This window comes from Salmo trutta, chromosome 1 (assembly GCF_901001165.1).
Source record: "Salmo trutta chromosome 1, fSalTru1.1, whole genome shotgun sequence".
NCBI lineage: Eukaryota > Metazoa > Chordata > Actinopteri > Salmoniformes > Salmonidae > Salmo > Salmo trutta.
In genome coordinates, this window is record NC_042957.1 from 30,103,039 (window position 1) to 30,119,557 (window position 16,519).

At 45.9% G+C, this 16,519-nt stretch overlaps 1 protein-coding gene across 4 annotated transcripts in view; it reads left to right on the top strand.

The window, feature by feature from the left end:
• The window catches only part of med23 (mediator complex subunit 23), a 35,130-nt gene extending 19,541 nt beyond the window's left edge, over window positions 1-15,589 (top strand). For 2 of the 4 annotated variants that reach the window (XM_029752500.1, XM_029752519.1), the window contains 12 exons: window positions 3,134-3,258; window positions 3,539-3,756; window positions 5,538-5,718; window positions 5,939-6,109; window positions 6,500-6,716; window positions 6,943-7,179; window positions 7,434-7,599; window positions 8,093-8,165; window positions 8,517-8,731; window positions 11,470-11,590; window positions 12,148-12,279; window positions 14,881-15,589. In XM_029752500.1, the coding sequence (XP_029608360.1) occupies window positions 3,134-3,258; window positions 3,539-3,756; window positions 5,538-5,718; window positions 5,939-6,109; window positions 6,500-6,716; window positions 6,943-7,179; window positions 7,434-7,599; window positions 8,093-8,165; window positions 8,517-8,731; window positions 11,470-11,590; window positions 12,148-12,279; window positions 14,881-15,060 (2,036 nt within the window). In that variant the 3' untranslated portion in view covers window positions 15,061-15,589. The remainder of the gene's footprint in view (window positions 1-3,133; window positions 3,259-3,538; window positions 3,757-5,537; window positions 5,719-5,938; window positions 6,110-6,499; window positions 6,717-6,942; window positions 7,180-7,433; window positions 7,600-8,092; window positions 8,166-8,516; window positions 8,732-11,469; window positions 11,591-12,147; window positions 12,280-14,880) is intronic. The other 2 variants (XM_029752510.1, XM_029752528.1) reach the window with 1 other exon arrangement.
• The last annotated feature ends 930 nt before the right edge of the window (window positions 15,590-16,519 follow it).

Consider the following 16,519-nt stretch of genomic DNA (forward strand, 5'->3'; position numbering starts at 1 on the left):
AGTTGCCGTACCAGGCTGTGATGCAGCCCGACAGGATGCTCTCGATTGCGCATCTGTAAAAGTTTGTCAGGGTTTTGGGTGACAAGACTAATTTCTTTAGCCTCCTGCGGTGGGTAGACAATTTCAGTTTGTCTGTGACGTGTATGCCGAGGAACTTAAAACTTTCCACCTTCTCCACTGCTGTCCCTTCGATGTGGATAGGGGGGTGCTCCCTCTGCTGTTTCCTGAAGTCCATGATCATGTCCTTTTTGTTTTGTTGTGAGAGGTTGTTTTCCTGACACCACACTGTGTCCTCACCTCCTCCCTTTAGGCTGTCTTTTCGTTGTTGGTAATCAAGCCCACTACTGTTGTCGTCTGCAAACCTGATGATTGAGTTGGAGACGTTCATGGCCACGCAGTCGTGGGTGAACAGGGAGTACAGGAGCGGGATGAGCACACACCCTTGTGGGGCCCCAGTGTTGAGGGTCAGTGAAGTGGAGATGTTGTTTCCTACCTTCACCACCTGGGGGCGGCCCGTCAGAGTCCAGGACCCAGTTGCACAGGGCGGGGTTGAGACCCAGGGCTTCCAGCTTTATGATGAGCTTGGAGGGTACTATGGTGTTGAATGCTGAGCTGTAGTCAATGAACAGCATTCTTACATAGGTATTATTTTTGTCCAGATGGGATAGGGCAGTGTGATGGTGATTGCAATTTATAGATCAGCAGGTAAGGGTGCTCTCGAGCGGCTAGGTGTTCTTTAACATTCGGCCATCCGATTTGCCACCAATGCTCCTTATAGGACACATCACTGCACTCTATACTCTGTAAACTGGTCATCTCTGTATACCTGTCACAAAACTCACTGGTTGATGCTTACTTCTAAAACCCTCTTAGGCCTCACTCCCCCCATCTGAGATATTTGGAACGAGCTGCAACACACTCAAACTGGACAGTTTTATCTCAACCTCTTCATTCAAAGACTCAAACATAGACACTCTTACTGACAGTTGTGGCTGCTTTGCGTGATGTATTGTTGTCTCTACCTTCTTGCCCTTTGTACTGTTGTCTGTGCCCAATAATGTTTGTACCATATTTTGTGTTGCTACCATGCTGTGTTGCTGCCATGCTATGTTGTCTTAGGTCTCTTTTTATGTGGTGTTGTGTTTTGTCTCGTCGTGATGTGTGTTTTGAAATATTTAATTAATTCTTGGTATTTAAAAAGAATCCCAGCCGCTGTCCCCGCAGGAGGCCTTTGGTAGGCCGTCATTGTGAATTTGTTCTTAACTTCTTGGGGCTATGTGGGACGTTAGCGTGCCACCCGTGGCGCACCCTATCAACAGCAGGTGCATTTCAAGAGCGGCAAATTTGAAACCAAATAAATGTCAAAATTCAAATTTCTCAAACATACAACTAACTTACAGCCTTTGAAAGATAAACATCTTCTTAATCTAACCACGTTTACCGATTTCAAAAAGGTTTTACGGGGAAAGCATAAAGTTAGGTTATGTTAGGAGAGTACATTGACAATAGCTGTGTGTAGTGTATTGTCGATTCAAAGACAGGCGTCACCAAAACCATAAAATCAGCTAAAATTATGCACTAACCTTTTACAATCTCCATCAGATGACACTCCTAGGACATTATGTTAGACAATGCATGCATTTTTAGTTCTATCAAGTTCATATTTATATCTAAAAACAGCATTTTACTATGGCGTTGATGTTCAGGAAATCGTTTCCCTCCAATACCGGCAGTCAAGTCATGACAACAAAATAATTAATTAATATTAGAAAACATTGGTAAAATATTATATTGTCATTCAAAGAATTATAGATTTACATCTCTTGAACGCAATGGACTTGCCAGATTTAAAATTAACCTTACTGGGAAATCACACTTTGCAATAATCTGAGCACTGCGCCAGAAAAATACGCATTGCGATACAGACTAACCGCCATGTTGGAGAGATCGAAAATACTATGTAAATAATCCATTACCTTTGATTCTCTTCATCAGATGTCACTTCCAAAGAATCCCAGGTCCATAACGAATGTAGTTTTGTTCAAAAAAGCTCATCATTTATGTCCAAAAACCTCCGTGTTGTAGCACATGATCTAAGCCAGCCGGACTTCACTTCAGGAACGGAAAAAATATATTTTCGTTCGTTCAAACATGTCAAACGTTGTATCGCATAAATCATTAGGGCCTTTTTTAACCAGAACATGAATAAAATTCAAGGCGGACCATTGGGTTCTCTTTTAAAACGTTTTGGAATGAGAGTACCCACCATCAAATCGCACGCCAGGTGTCTAATGGGCCATCGCCGTTCCAACGCTCTTCTTCAGTCAGATCTCACTGTAGAAGACTCAAAACACTTTGTAAAGGCTGGGGACATCTTGTGGAAGCAATAGGAAGTGCCAAAATATTCCTCCTTCCCTTTGTTTTTCAATGGTATAGGCTTAAAGTCAATTCAACACATCAGGTATCCACTTCCTGTCAGAATCTGTCTCAGGGTTTTGCCTGCCAAATGAGTTCTGTTATACTCACAGACACCATTCAAACAGTTTTTGAAACTTTAGGGTGTTTTTTCTATCCATATATAATAAGTATATGCATATTGTAGTTACTGGGTAGGATTAGTAACCAGATTAAATCGGGTACATTTTTTTATCCAGCCGTGAAAATACTGCCCCCTATACCCTAACAGGTTAACTGACTTGCCTAGTTAAATAAAGGTTAAATACAAATAAATGTTTTTACAAAGCAGCCAACAAGTGCTCAGCATATGTGGGAACTCCTTCAAGACTGTTGGAAAAGCATGTGCAAAGCTCTCAAGGCAAAGGGTGGCTACTTTGAAGAATCTCAAATATAAAAATATAACACTTTTTTTGGTTACTACATGATATCATATGTGTTATTTCATAGTTTTGATGTCTTCACTATTATTCTACAATGTAGAAAATAGTAAAAAATAAAGAAAAACCCTTGAATGAGTAGGTGGTGTTCAAACTTTTGACTGGTACTGTATATGTAATGTCAGTTCAACATTTAACACGTGTCTGATAATGGCTGTGAAACTCATCACAGGTCAGCATTAACAAAACGTTCTCCTAACCCAAGACTAATTTTCCCTCCGCTGCTTTCTCTGGTCCAGATTTCTTCACGGGCTCCGACTCCATCCAGGGTACGTGGTGTAAGGACATCCTGCAGACCATCATGAACTTTACCCCTCACAACTGGGCTTCTCATACCCTGAGCTGCTTCCCTGCTCCTCTTCAGGTACAGCGAGAGAGTCACTAATTGGGATTTGGGTTTATTTTCTACAAGGGGCAGCCGTAGAGAATTATTGACTGAGAGAATCCTATTTCAAACGCAACATATCACGACGGTACCTCCCAACCCAGTTAAGTGAATGTTATATTAATGCTACCTACACACAGACTGAGCCCATTCATATTTTTCAGATGACAGACGGACACAAAGTCCCAGTGGTACATATGAGTATTTATCCTTTTCACTGAAGGAAGGAAAAAAGACATCTGTGTGCGTGTTCCCTCAGGCGTTCTTCAAGCAGAACAACGTTCCCCAGGAGAGCCGCTTCAACCTGAAGAAGAACGTGGAGGAGGAATACAGGAAGTGGAAGAGCATGACCAACGAGAACGACATCATCACCCACTTCTCCATGCAGGGATCGCCGCCCCTCTTCCTGTGTCTGCTGTGGAAGATGCTCCTGGAGACTGACCACATCAACCAGATCGGCTTCAGGTACACCACAAAGTATTCACTTCTTTTCTATTCTACGGTTGCACAACACTTAACCATTTTATTTGGGCATTTATGAAATGTATTCGACAGGGACAGTGCACAATAATCAACGTTTCAGGTTCAACATCAGGCTATCAATTCATTTTTAACGGTAGCAGGGCCACGTACTGTGGATTTGTTCTCATTGTCCTGCTGATATATGGTCATTAATAAATATAAGGTAACCTGGGACCATTTTAATGAGGTCAACATTCTGATTGGCTGAGCTCTGTGAATGTTAAGTGAGTGGGGAACAGAGGGCGTGGCTTCCCTGGGGTGCAGCTGCCCCCTCTCCAGACAGAGGACAGTTGTTTGGATGGAGATGCCTGACCCCCCCCCCCCCCCCCCCCACACACACACACACACGTCCCACTTGTCATTCTGATCACGAGCGCTGAGAGATAATGATCTTTACACTCGCCGCACGCACCAATACAGCTCCGCTGCCGCTATCTCGTCTTTTAATTTATTTCTCTGAGCTTTTTTTCCCCCAGACAGTCTGTACCAGCAAGGCAGTTTTTAAAGTGCTTTCTGAAGCAGAAGTCGTGGCGACTGCCTGACAACCTGTAGGCAGTGCCGAGCTGCTAAAGTGCTGTTGCTGATTCCATCTTAGTGTGGAAATCAGCACAGCCTCACAACCAATCCTTTGAGCCGGATTGCGGGTTATGTGATGAGTGCTACTGTTCCGTAGACGCTATCTGCTGTCTGCTCCCTATGCAGGCCAGGGGTTTGAGGCGATTGGAGAGCAGTGCTCTTCTGCTTATCACCAGGCGGGAGGGGTGAAATGGCTGTGACGGGCTGCTGTTTGCGTAACCCTTCGGAGGGAGTCTCTGCAAAAGTTCTTAAACACTCCAATGACTCTCTCCCAAGCACCTTCTATACCCCTCTCTCTCTCTCTCCCTCCCTGACACTTTCTTTCCAACTCTCCCCCTTTCTCTCTCCATCTCTCGTCTGTAGGAAAGAATCCATGGCCTCTCCCTCTGTCCCCAACAGAGTTTGAGTGTGAGGAATGCGAATAGCCTTGTCTACTGTAAACCTGCCTCCGGCTCTTTACGTCACTACCCAGTCGAGAGTGATGGCTTTCCTCTAGTAGGCAGTCATGCGCCGCACGCCACCATTTGTAATATGATTTACCGCCAGTGAAAGGTATTTTGCAACAGGGCTTATAAGAAGTGACTAAGGTCTTTGCTTTTGCGGTAACTGGCTGCTGGTAATGACAGCCTGTTAATGTATCAGAGCCGGTACAGTAAAACGGCTCTCCTCCTGTTCTCTAAATAGGGCCTGTCTGCTAGGAAGCCCAGAGTCTGGGGGATTGGGAGAGATCGGTGGTTGTGGTAGGGCCAGGTGGTGTGGTACGAAGGCTGCCACAGGGGGCACTACCACTGGGAACGGCTGCTGTGGGCCCTAAGCTTGGCTCTCAGCTTCTGGATGCTGTTGAGGGGAACACACTGAAGCAGATGGTGTCAGAAAGCTGTTTGCTGGTTGTTGTTTGTGTTGATGATTGCTGTAAGGGTGCCGATGGTGTTTGAGAACAGCTTTGCATTGAATCATGAAGTAATTGTGTTATTGACAGATGGCCTTTTTGAATTCAGAGGAATGAATACTCACTAGTTATAATGACTCATGGTAAACAAGCAATGGTACTGTACATTATGTCAATTTGACATGTGCTTGACTGTGCATGTGTCAGTATGTCTGTGTGTTGTGACACAAGGCCATCCTCCTGACCAGCCCTGTGTCCTGTCTTGCACCAGAGTTCTGGAGAGGATCGGGGCACGGGCGCTGGTGGCCCATGTCAGGACGTTTGCAGACTTCCTGGTCTATGAGTTCTCCACGTCGGCCGGTGGCCAGCAGCTCAACAAGTGTATCGAGATCCTCAACGACATGGTGTGGAAGTACAACATTGTCACGCTGGACAGACTCATCCTGTGTCTGGTAAGGATGAGATGAAACTGTGGGCCAGTCATATGGTTCACCTCAAAGAAAGTCTTTGAAAGCTTCAATCGCATTATGAATAATTACGTTTTCAGATCATGTACATGAATATATCATTGTTCAATATAAAACTGGTTCAGTTATATAACAATGTTTAGTTCCCTACTAATCTCCCTCGTTCCCATCGCTTCCCTCGCTCTTATCTCTCTCTCCTCTCCAGGCCATGAGGAGTCACGAGGGTAACGAGGCCCAGGTCTGCTACTTCATCATTCAGCTCCTCCTCCTCAAGCCCAACGACTTCCGCAACCGTGTCTCTGACTTCGTGAAGGAGAACGCCCCCGAGCACTGGCTGCAGAGCGACTGGCACACCAAGCACATGACCTACCACAAGGTACCGTACTGGCCCCAACCCTGGAGCTCTGACTGACAGCTCCAGCATGGAAAGAGTAGCACTGCCTGAAAGACAGTCTGAAAGGAACCAGAGAGGGGCTCAAGGCGATACGAACGTAAATGTCAACGGGAGGCCACTATAGCTCAGCCTGCACTGTTGCCTGTTGACATTTGGCCCTTTTTTTAAATGTGACATTTACATTGGCTGGGCTGGGATCTCAACTGGGCTTTCTGTGGAATTAGCTGGGTTACTTCTCCATCTGTTCTGCTGGGGTGATTGAATGACCTCCACTCACTGTTTCACTGCTCCCAAGCTTGCTCTTTTAATAAAGCTTGCAGGTGATACAGTTCCATTTGACTTGGACTCTTGTTTTCTTCCCTATTGTAACAGAAATACCCGGAGAAGCTGTACTTTGAGGGCTTGGCCGAGCAGGTGAACCCGCCCATGCAGCAGCAGTCCCACTACCTGCCCATCTACTTTGGTAACGTCTGCCTGCGCTTCCTGCCCGTCTTTGACATCGTCATCCACCGCTTCCTGGAGCTGCTGCCCGTCTCCAAGTCCCTGGAGACCTTACTGGACCACCTGGGAGGACTCTACAAGTTCCACGGTGAGGGAAGGGTACAAGACCACAGGGACAAGTTCTGGTCTGTTGCTTTGATTGTCTGTACAGCCTGGAGGTATACTAACATCACGAAAGAGCCCTGATAGAAAACCCCCTTTATGAATCAATGTTACGCTTGCACTTGAAACATTTGGAATGATGTTATGTGACGAGGTCAGTTCAGATGGAGGGTCTAGTTGACCTGAATTCTGTGTTTCTGTGTCGTCTCCAGACCGTCCGGTGACCTACCTGTACAACACGCTCCACTACTACGAGCGTCACCTGCGCGACCGCACCAACCTGAAGAGGAAGCTGGTGCACGCCATCATGAGCTCTCTGAAGGACAACCGGGCGCCAGGCTGGTGCCTGAGTGAGACCTACATCAAGTGTGGCATGAACCCCCGTGAAGACAACGTCTGGATCCCCGATGACACCTACTACTGCAAGCTCATCGGACGCCTCGTCGACAATATCCTTTGCTGCTGTTTATTCCCGAGCGCGTTTGACCTGTCCAAATCATTATCAGACAGTTTTCTCTGTCCTTCTGTCAGGATGTTCAGACTGATGAAAGTAGTCGTACGACATCTACGAGGGAATAGTTGATGTGCTAGATTGCTAGAAGATCTTTCCTAGAAAGTCTATGACGTTCACACACTTGTGTAGCTGGTGTTGCTCTCCCCAGTGATGTGTCTCTTCAGTGTCATCCTTGACCTGCGGTCTCACCGATGGCTGGCAAGTCCCCCGGGCCGTTCCCTAACTGTGACTGGAGGTTCAACGAGTTCCCCAACCCGGCCGCCCACGCTCTCCACGTCACCTGCGTGGAGCTGATGGCCCTGGCAGTGCCCGGCAAGGACGTGGGCAACGCCCTGCTCAGCGTCGTCCTCAAGAGGTCAGAATGGGGTCATAGATCAAACGGGGCAGTAAGCAGCCAATAAGAGGGGAGATTGAAATGTCTCTAGGCTATGTAAACAAGCACAGTCTCGTGTGCTCTCTTGATGCACGTGTAAACGTTCCATTGTTATGCCAAAGTTCCGGGGGCGAGGAATGGACGATGAGTCATCTCGAGGTGGTGCTGAGTCACTGCAGTGTGTTGTTATCTTTCTGCAGAGCTCATTTAGACCCGTGTGCCCCTCTACATGACCAGCGTCTGTATCTGTATGGTGTTGTAGCCTTCCCTGTAGCTCAGTTGGTAGAGCATGGTGTTTGCAATGCCAGGGTTGTGGGTTCGATTCCCACGGGGGGCCAGCACAGAAAAAAAAAATGTATGAAATGTATGCATTCACTACTGTAAGTCGCTCTGGATAAGAGCGTCTGCTAAATGACTAAAATGTAAATGTGTTGTGATTGATTGTCCTCCTGATGTCATGTGACCTCCCTCACAGCCAACCGCTGGTGCCTCGGGAGAACATCACCGCCTGGATGAACGCGATCGGCCTGGTGATCACCGCCTTGCCTGTAAGACTCCTCTCTGTTCACACACACTAGCACAAAGGCTTTGTTACATATCAGCAACTTATTGCGCCAGAAATCTCTAGTTCACGGCACACAGCAAACCTTTTTTTTTTTTTTTCGTTCATGTGGTCAAGTTTCCACTATCCATGAAAAACAAGGTCCATAAATTGTTGTTCTTACTGCTCACAGTGTAATTCTGGGCAGCCAGACAGTAGTGACAGCTTTACCCAAATAAACATCTACTTCATCCTTCAGCCGTCCTCCAGACTCCAGAGAACTGTCTGGAACTGTGAGGTCTGAAAAGTCAGCTAAACGGTATGCGTGCGTGTCTGCCTGTCTCTCTCCTCTCTCTAGGAGCCTTACTGGGTGGTCCTGCAGGACCGTATCGTGAGTGTGCTGGGCAGTCCGTGCTTCACCACAGAGACTGAGTGGGTGGGGTACCCCTTCGCGCTGCTGGACTTCACCGCCTGCCACCAGTCCTACTCTGAGATGTACTGCAGCTACGTGCTGGCCCTGGCCCACGCCGTGTGGCACCACTCCAGCATCGGACAGCTCTCCCTCATCCCCAAGTAAGACCCAACATTAGTCTCTTGATTAGCTGTTCTCCAGCCTTCTAGTTCTGGTCCGCCAGCAGTCCCCTGATTAGCTGTTCTCCAGCCTTCTAGTTCTGGTCCACCAGCCTTCTAGTTCTGGTCCACCAGCATCTCCCTGATTAGCTGTTCTCCAGCCTTCTAGTTCTGGTCCGCCAGCAGTCCCCTGATTAGCTGTTCTCCAGCCTTCTAGTTCTGGTCCACCAGCCTTCTAGTTCTGGTCCACCAGCCTTCTAGTTCTGGTCCACCAGCATCTCCCTGATTAGCTGTTCTCCAGCCTTCTAGTTCTGGTCCACCAGCCTTCTAGTTCTGGTCCACCAGCATCTCCCTGATTAGCTGTCCACCAGCCTTCTAGTTCTGGTCCACCAGCCTTCTAGTCCTGGTCTACCAGCATCTCCCTATGGTAGAGTGGTCGAGGTAGAGTGTTAATTCATCAGTAGATGAACGGAAGAGTGTCCTCCCCTCCTCAATAGCCACCTTTCATCGAGGATACTCATGTGTATCCTACCGCGGGAATATTTTTAAATTCTGCCGCACAGCTTTTGTTTTGTCAGGAGGAAAAACATGCCCACTTTTAAAAACAATATGCTACTTATTGTTTTATCTATAAAATATCTGGAACAACTAACCTCATTTGTTTCCATCACTTTCCACATTTATTTTGGGATCCAGCCCTGTAAACGTCATTTTCCTAATGACGCGGAGAAGGACCCATCTCAATTCAAGCAGGCGCATTTTCATCCACGTTCACTCTCAGCGACTCTTCTCGATTAACTTTGACCTTCAAAGGAAGGGAGAGAGGATGCAGGAGGTGAGCAAATCTAATTGACAAAAGGGCATTTACTTTCAAACGACTGAAGGGAAGTGAACAAGTGCACAATTTGGGAGGAAGGAGCCCCTCTAGCCTCCTCCCTCTTACCTCTCCTCCCTCCATCCTCACCATCTTGTCTCCTCCCTCAGCCCAGGCCCCTACCAGCCCAAGCTGCTCACTCCTGACTTATATCAGATGGGTTTTAGTTAAGATTCTGTCTGCTTCACTCCTACCCCGTGTTTTATCTGGACACAGTGGGATAGTCCTGCTGCCTCCCAGCTCAGGCTTAGCTCAGCAGGCCTTCTCATCTAGCCTGGGAATATCTACCCCTATAACACTGTGTTCAGGCTTCGCTGGACTTCAAGCCCAAATAGTTATGCTCCCTGATGTGTCAGCAAGTGCCCTTGTGCTCCTGTGTCTCTGCCGAACTGTCATGTGAAATGACAGCAGAGCCCTGGCCTGCTGGGATTACATTACTATGAAGCAGATGGAAATGCCTTGGGATGAGACAGAAGTACAGTACATTATCTACTGGGCTGGCTACAGCTTTCTGACATTATGTGATGCTACTGTTTAAGATGAGTAATGTGCCCTTAAATTGGAATGAGCATGGGGATTCTAATTTCAGGAATTGGTGCATATATGCCTTCATTCTCTTTGGTCCAATAACATTTCTGTGCATGTTCTACCTGCATAGTATCTCAGATTTCACTGATGATGAAATATTGTAACCTTTTACCCCTTTTTCTCCCTAATTTCGTGATATCCAATTGGCAATTAGCCTTGTCCCTTCGCAGCAACCCCCCCTACGGATTCTCTGAAGAAGTGAAAGTTAAGAGCCACGCGTCCTCCGAAACGCGACCCTGCTAAGCTGCACTGCTTCTTGACACACTGCTCGCTTTACCTGGAAGCCAGCCACACCAATGTGTCAGAGGAAACACCGTCCAGCTGGCGACTGCAGTCAGCTTGCAAGCGCCCGGCCCGCCACAAGGAGTCGCTAGAGCGCAATCGGACAAGGATATCCATGGCCGGCTGAACCCTCCCCTAACCGGGATGACGCTGGGCCAAATGTGCGCCGCCTCATGAGTCATGGCCGGCTGTGACAGTCTGGGATCGAACCCGGGTCTGTAGTGACACCCTAGAGCGCTGCGCCACTCGGGAGGCCCAATATTGTTTATCTTTGAGATTGAATTTGAAAAGCAACCAGAAATACTACAGAAGCAATTTATATTCAAAAGCCCATCAGTATTAGTGGGCAAGATATATACGATGACCTCTCCTTGCCAGACAGTTACCGTTGTGACGGCTCTCAGATGGTGTTTGTGTTAGTGTGGAAGCGCTATCACATTGTGACAGTGACAGGCAGGTTGCTGCAATCCCCGAGCTGTCTTCATCAGTGTGGGCCGTGGGCCGTGACGCGTGGGAGAACTCAGCAGGCGTCACGGCGTTCTGACAACAGAGCCCGGTGACGAGACGCACCGCCTGTGGCTCGGCCAGCCGAGTGTGTACGCCTCACGCTGAAGCTTCTGGAACACAGATCACACATGACAAGATCCCAGTGGGATCCATCTTGTCGTCTACAAACACACTGAGGCTTTGGTCCTGCTGTACCTGGTTTACATTCCACTGTCTGTGTTCATTCAGAAAAACCCTGTCAATTATCGTTCAAATTCAGCGCCTCCACGGTCTTCCCTCCATTTGCATACAGCTCTCACAGTTAGAGCCTTAGTCACTTTTGAACATCGGGTACTTGGCTTTACAAATCACTTTCTTTCATTTCTGGGGAGATTTTTCAGTCCTTCTCCTCCATCCCAGCATGTCTTTGAAAGAGAGCAGTCCGTCCTCTCCTCTTCAGTCTCTATCTCTCTTTACGAGAAGTGTAACATTCTCTCCCCTCCCTTCCCAGGTTCCTGTCTGAGGTGCTGAAGCCCATAGTAAAGACAGAGTTCCAGCTCCTCTATGTGTACCACCTAGTGGGGCCCTTCCTCCAGCGCTTCCAACAGGAGAGGACCCGCTGCATGCTGGAGGTACGGACTACTCCTGTCAATATATACCCCCCCCCTCCTCTCCATCTCCCAGTACAACCCTAATTCAACCCTTTTACACCTTACAATCCCACACAAAAGGCCTGTCAATTAAATTCCCTTTCACACTCCCTTGACCATTAAAGAGAATGTGTGTGTGTGTGTGTGTGTGTGTGTGTGTGTGTGTGTGTGTGTGTGTGTGTGTGTGTGTGTGTGTGTGTGTGTGTGTGTGAAAATGGACAATAGCTGGTTAGGTTAAAGGGGGATTAGGTGACTCACTGAGAAATCCTGTTATTTGTGGAGAGGGAGAGTTAAGGTCCTTGGTCTCCTCCCAAGAGGCAGTGGCTCTGTGCTGGGTTATGCTGTGGCTTCCCATGGACGGCTCTAATGAATCTGCAGTTCTGCTGTTGACCAGCCTGCCCACCCCCCTGGAACGCGCTCTGACAAATATCCATTCATTCTGTTTTTCAGTCTGGCTTTGTGTTAATCAGATGTGTGACCCACCATTCACCGTTAATCAGTGACTTTATGTCTGTGCCTTTTCTTAACGATCTACGCAGATTGGAGTGGCGTTCTATGAGATGCTACAGGCTGTGGATCAGCACAGTCAACACCTGTCCTACATGGACCCCATCTGTGACTTCCTCTACCACATCAAATACATGTTCACCGGGGACAGCGTCAAAGACCAGGTTCGAGAAATACTCAGGGGTTCAAGTTCTTCGCCACTGTGATGTTCAGATGAAGGGAATGAAATGGTCTGTAATGCTCCCCACCGCAGCGCTTAAGTCAGTCAACTGTGTGTAGCTTACTTTAGCTGCTGGCAAAGTCATTCAAAGCCTGTACTTTATCACTCAGGATGGAACTTTCCACTTCCAACTATTTTTGCCATGTAACGTTATTAAACCAAAATCGGACAACCCCATAGTAGAATAGTGAATCTATTTACCTAGTTGGCTTGTGTGTTCTATGCAAGATAAATATTCCTCTCGAGGCGCATTCAAGTTGCAGGGGCCATAGGAGGGGAAACATGTATTCTGATAAGCAGTCAAAGCACAACAATGTTTTATGCAATCATGGGAAAACACTTTTGAAAGCAGTTTTGTCCTTTGCTAAGAAAGGGTGGGCTCCCAGTTTTCCATTGCTGCCATGCTTATTTCTCTATTCCTTCCATTGAGCGTGTGGCATCGTTTACAAATGCAGTTTTACACGTGGAGTTTTGAGCATGGTTTAGGCACAGCTGCTGCACAACAGAGCTTTGAAAGGTGCTGTGTCGTCTTAAAAGAACAATTACATACTTTGTAATAGAAACCTATTTTTCAAGTGAATAATAATTAATAATGATTTATGTATTAATAATAAAATATTCATTATTAATAATAACAACAACAACAATCAGGATGTTGTCATATGGGGTAAATGCAGATGGACAAACCCCATTCTTCAAGTGTCTTCAGAAAATATTCCTACCCCTTGACTTATTCCACATTTTGTTGTGTTACAGCCTGAATTCTAAATTGATGACAGAGAAAACAACATGTTTTTGAAATGTTTGCACATTCTTTTTAAAGTTCTTCAAGCTCTGTCAAGTTGGTTGTTGTTCATATAGACAGCCAAGTCTCGCCATAGATTTTCAAGGCGATTTAAGTCAAAACTGTAACTAGGCCACTAAGGAACATTCACTGTTGTCTTGGTAAGCAACTCCAGTGTATATTTGGCCTTGTGTTTCCTGCTGAAAGGTGAATTTGTCTCCCATTGTCTGTCGGAAAGCAGACAGAACCAGGTTTTCCTCTAGGATTTGCCTGTGCTTAGTTCTATTCTGTTTTCTTTTTATCCCCCCAAAAATATATAAAGCGTTGGATTTGCCCCCAAACAACGCTTTGTGTTCAGGACATAGTCAATTTCTTTGCCGCATTTTTTGCAGCTTTACTTTAGTGGCTTTTTGCAAACAGAATGAATGTTTTCGATTAAAAAAAAATCTATACCAATAGAGATGACCTTCTTTGCAAGGCATTGGAAAACCTCCCTGGTCTTTGTGGTTGAATCTGTGTTTGAAATTCACTGCTTGACTGAGGGACTTTACAGATAATTGTATGTGTGGGGTACAGAGATGAGGTTGTCATTAAAAAATCATGTTAAACACTATTATTGCACACGAGTCCATGCATGTAAAAATCATGTTAAACACTATTATTGCACACGAGTCCATGCATGTATGTGACGTGTTAAGCATATTTTTAGACCTGAACTTATATAGGCTTGCCATAACAAAGGGGTGGAGTACTTATTGACTCAAGACATTTCAGCTTTTCATTTTTTATTAAGTTGTAAACATTTCTTAAAGCATAATTCCACTTTGGTATTATGTGTAGGCTAGTGACACAAAATCTCAATGTAATCTCAATGTAATCTATTTTAAGTTCAGGCTGTACCACAACAAAAAGTCAAGGGGTGTGAATACTTTCTGAAGGCGCTGTACATTTTATAGTCACTATGCTTCATCAGTTAGGCTACAGGCGATGATGCTTATTGCTAATAGCACATCTGATAATATAGGCCATGCTTAGGCTATATGAATGTTCCAATGTGTTCATATTTTTTACTGAATTATTACAAATATGTTACTGGGCCCATTTCTGGAGGTGGAAATTCTATTTAAGATGGTGTCAGCAGCATTTTATTTTCATGTCCTTTTGAAAAGGTCTCCAGAACTGAGCTTCTCAGTTCTTCTACAATAAAAGGACCCCGGACCCCGTAAGCCATGCGACTGGAATTGGTCAAACTCGCAGTTTAATACATGTACAAAACGATCCGCTTTCCCATAAAGCATGTTGGTCATGACCTTCTTACATGAAAGGGGAGGTTAACTTGGCCCCAGACAATCGATCTGAGATTGACTTAAGTTTCAGTTGTGGGATTTTTAGTTGTTGCTTTAGCCCCTAAAATAATGTCTACTTTATGCCTTTCCTTGACCTCAATGTTTGCTCACTTGGTTTTCTGTCATGTCCTGCATTGGTATTCTGCCTCTCCTCTCCCCTCCTCCTCTAATTATATCAACACACCCAGAATTTGAAATTCTAATTTGTTTGTCCTCCAAACATTCCCACTTGTATTTTACTTTGAAGTCACTTGCTGCACGTCCCACTTCATGTCAGGGTCTGAGGCTGAAGTTGGCTTCTCTCCCCAGTAGTAGTACAGAAGAGATTTAGTTGAATTCTCCTCCCAGCTTATCCCTTGTCTCTTCTAGTGTTGTGTCTAATGTTGCGTGTGTGTGTGTGTGTGTGTGTTCCCAGGTGGAGAAAATCATCCTGACCCTACGTCCGGCCATGAAGCTCCGTCTGCGTTTCATCACCCACACTAGCAAGATGGAGCCTGCAGCTGCCAGTGTTCCCCAGCCATCCTCCTCTGTGTCCTCACCCGCCCCACAGAGCAACCCCGGGCCCTCCAACCTCCCCCTGTCTGTGGCCCAGTAAAACACACACACACACACACACACCAAGGAAGGAGTCTGTCTGCCCCATGGCTGTGGTCCCACTGTCAACAGCTGGAGTATTGCTATGGACACACTCCACGAATGTTTAGGTCAGGGTTGAGACGGACAAGATGACCCTGAGAGTCTGGTCTCTTGAGGCCGACCATGCAACGCCCCAGTGCTGTGGTCTGTCCCAAAGCTTTAAACTGCCTTTCAGTCCGAAAAGCAGCATAGAAGAAAACAGACATGAACTGTTACACAACAGAATTACCTTTTTATAACCTTTAGCTTTATAGTGCTTTTTATTGTTGAGTGTATTGGAAAAAGACAAGTGTTTCTGCAATCATTGGTCTGCTAGAGTATGTATATAAAAGACGAGTTGGTGGCGGCTCATTCTGTTGTTGCTCTCCCTTTTTGTAATAACATGAGATGGTCCAGTGCCTTGTGACTCCCCACTTAATCATGAGAGGTGATTTATGTTGTGTTTTTCACACAAAGTAAAGAAACAATAAAACGTCTTTAGTATTCTGTGTTGGATTGTCGTCTTGTCTGATCGCCTGCTATTCTGCTCTGTAGAGAGGACCTGTATTCTGTCAGCTCAGGACCTGCGACAGGTTTCTGGATGTTGTTATGGCCGCACAAACACGTAAGGTCAGAACAGGGTCAACAACTCTCAACTCTTTTAACACAAACTGAACAGGAGCTGCGTACGGTGCTTAAAACACTATTTCTACATGGTTGGAGTGGACTCGTTCCATAGTGAAGATGTGTGAAAACATGAGCATGGATTTTTAATGAGGATGGATTGACAGGCTCAGAGCAGCGTTTCCTAAACTTGGTCCTGGGCCCCCCCGGTTCACGTTTTTGTTTTTTGCCCTAGCACTACACAGCTGATTCAAATAAGCAAAGCTTGATGAGTTGGTAATTTGAATCAGCTGTGTAGTGCAAGGGGGGGGGGGGAAACCAAAGTGTGCACTGGGGGGGCAGGACTGAGTTTGGGCTCAGAGAACCCTCTAGAACTCCTCAAGCAGAATAATGAATTAATTCTTATATTTACCCTCTTGTGGATTCCCTTCTCTTGTCCTTAGTATTCTCCCTTATGAATATAAAACATTCTGAATTGTTGCTAGGGGATGACTGCCAGTGTTTTTTTTATTTTTGTATTTACCTGTTATAAGTGGCTAAATCAGTAGAGTCCTTTAGTTATGTAATTTGTGTTAGTATTATGCAAAGCACATGCCTTCATATCTCCCATAAATTCAAGTATAATTTGGCTATAAAGGACTGAGTCAATCATGCCTTCATTATCAAATATTCCCTGCTGCCTTCAGTGCCAGCAGCTTTCAACAATTTTCAGATATCAACAGTAAATTAGGTGTTGCTGCTAAAGCGGTCTCTTAAGAAATTACCAAGTTGTAGAGTGGTCTCTTGCAAACAGCATGAAAGCACTAGTAGTCGGT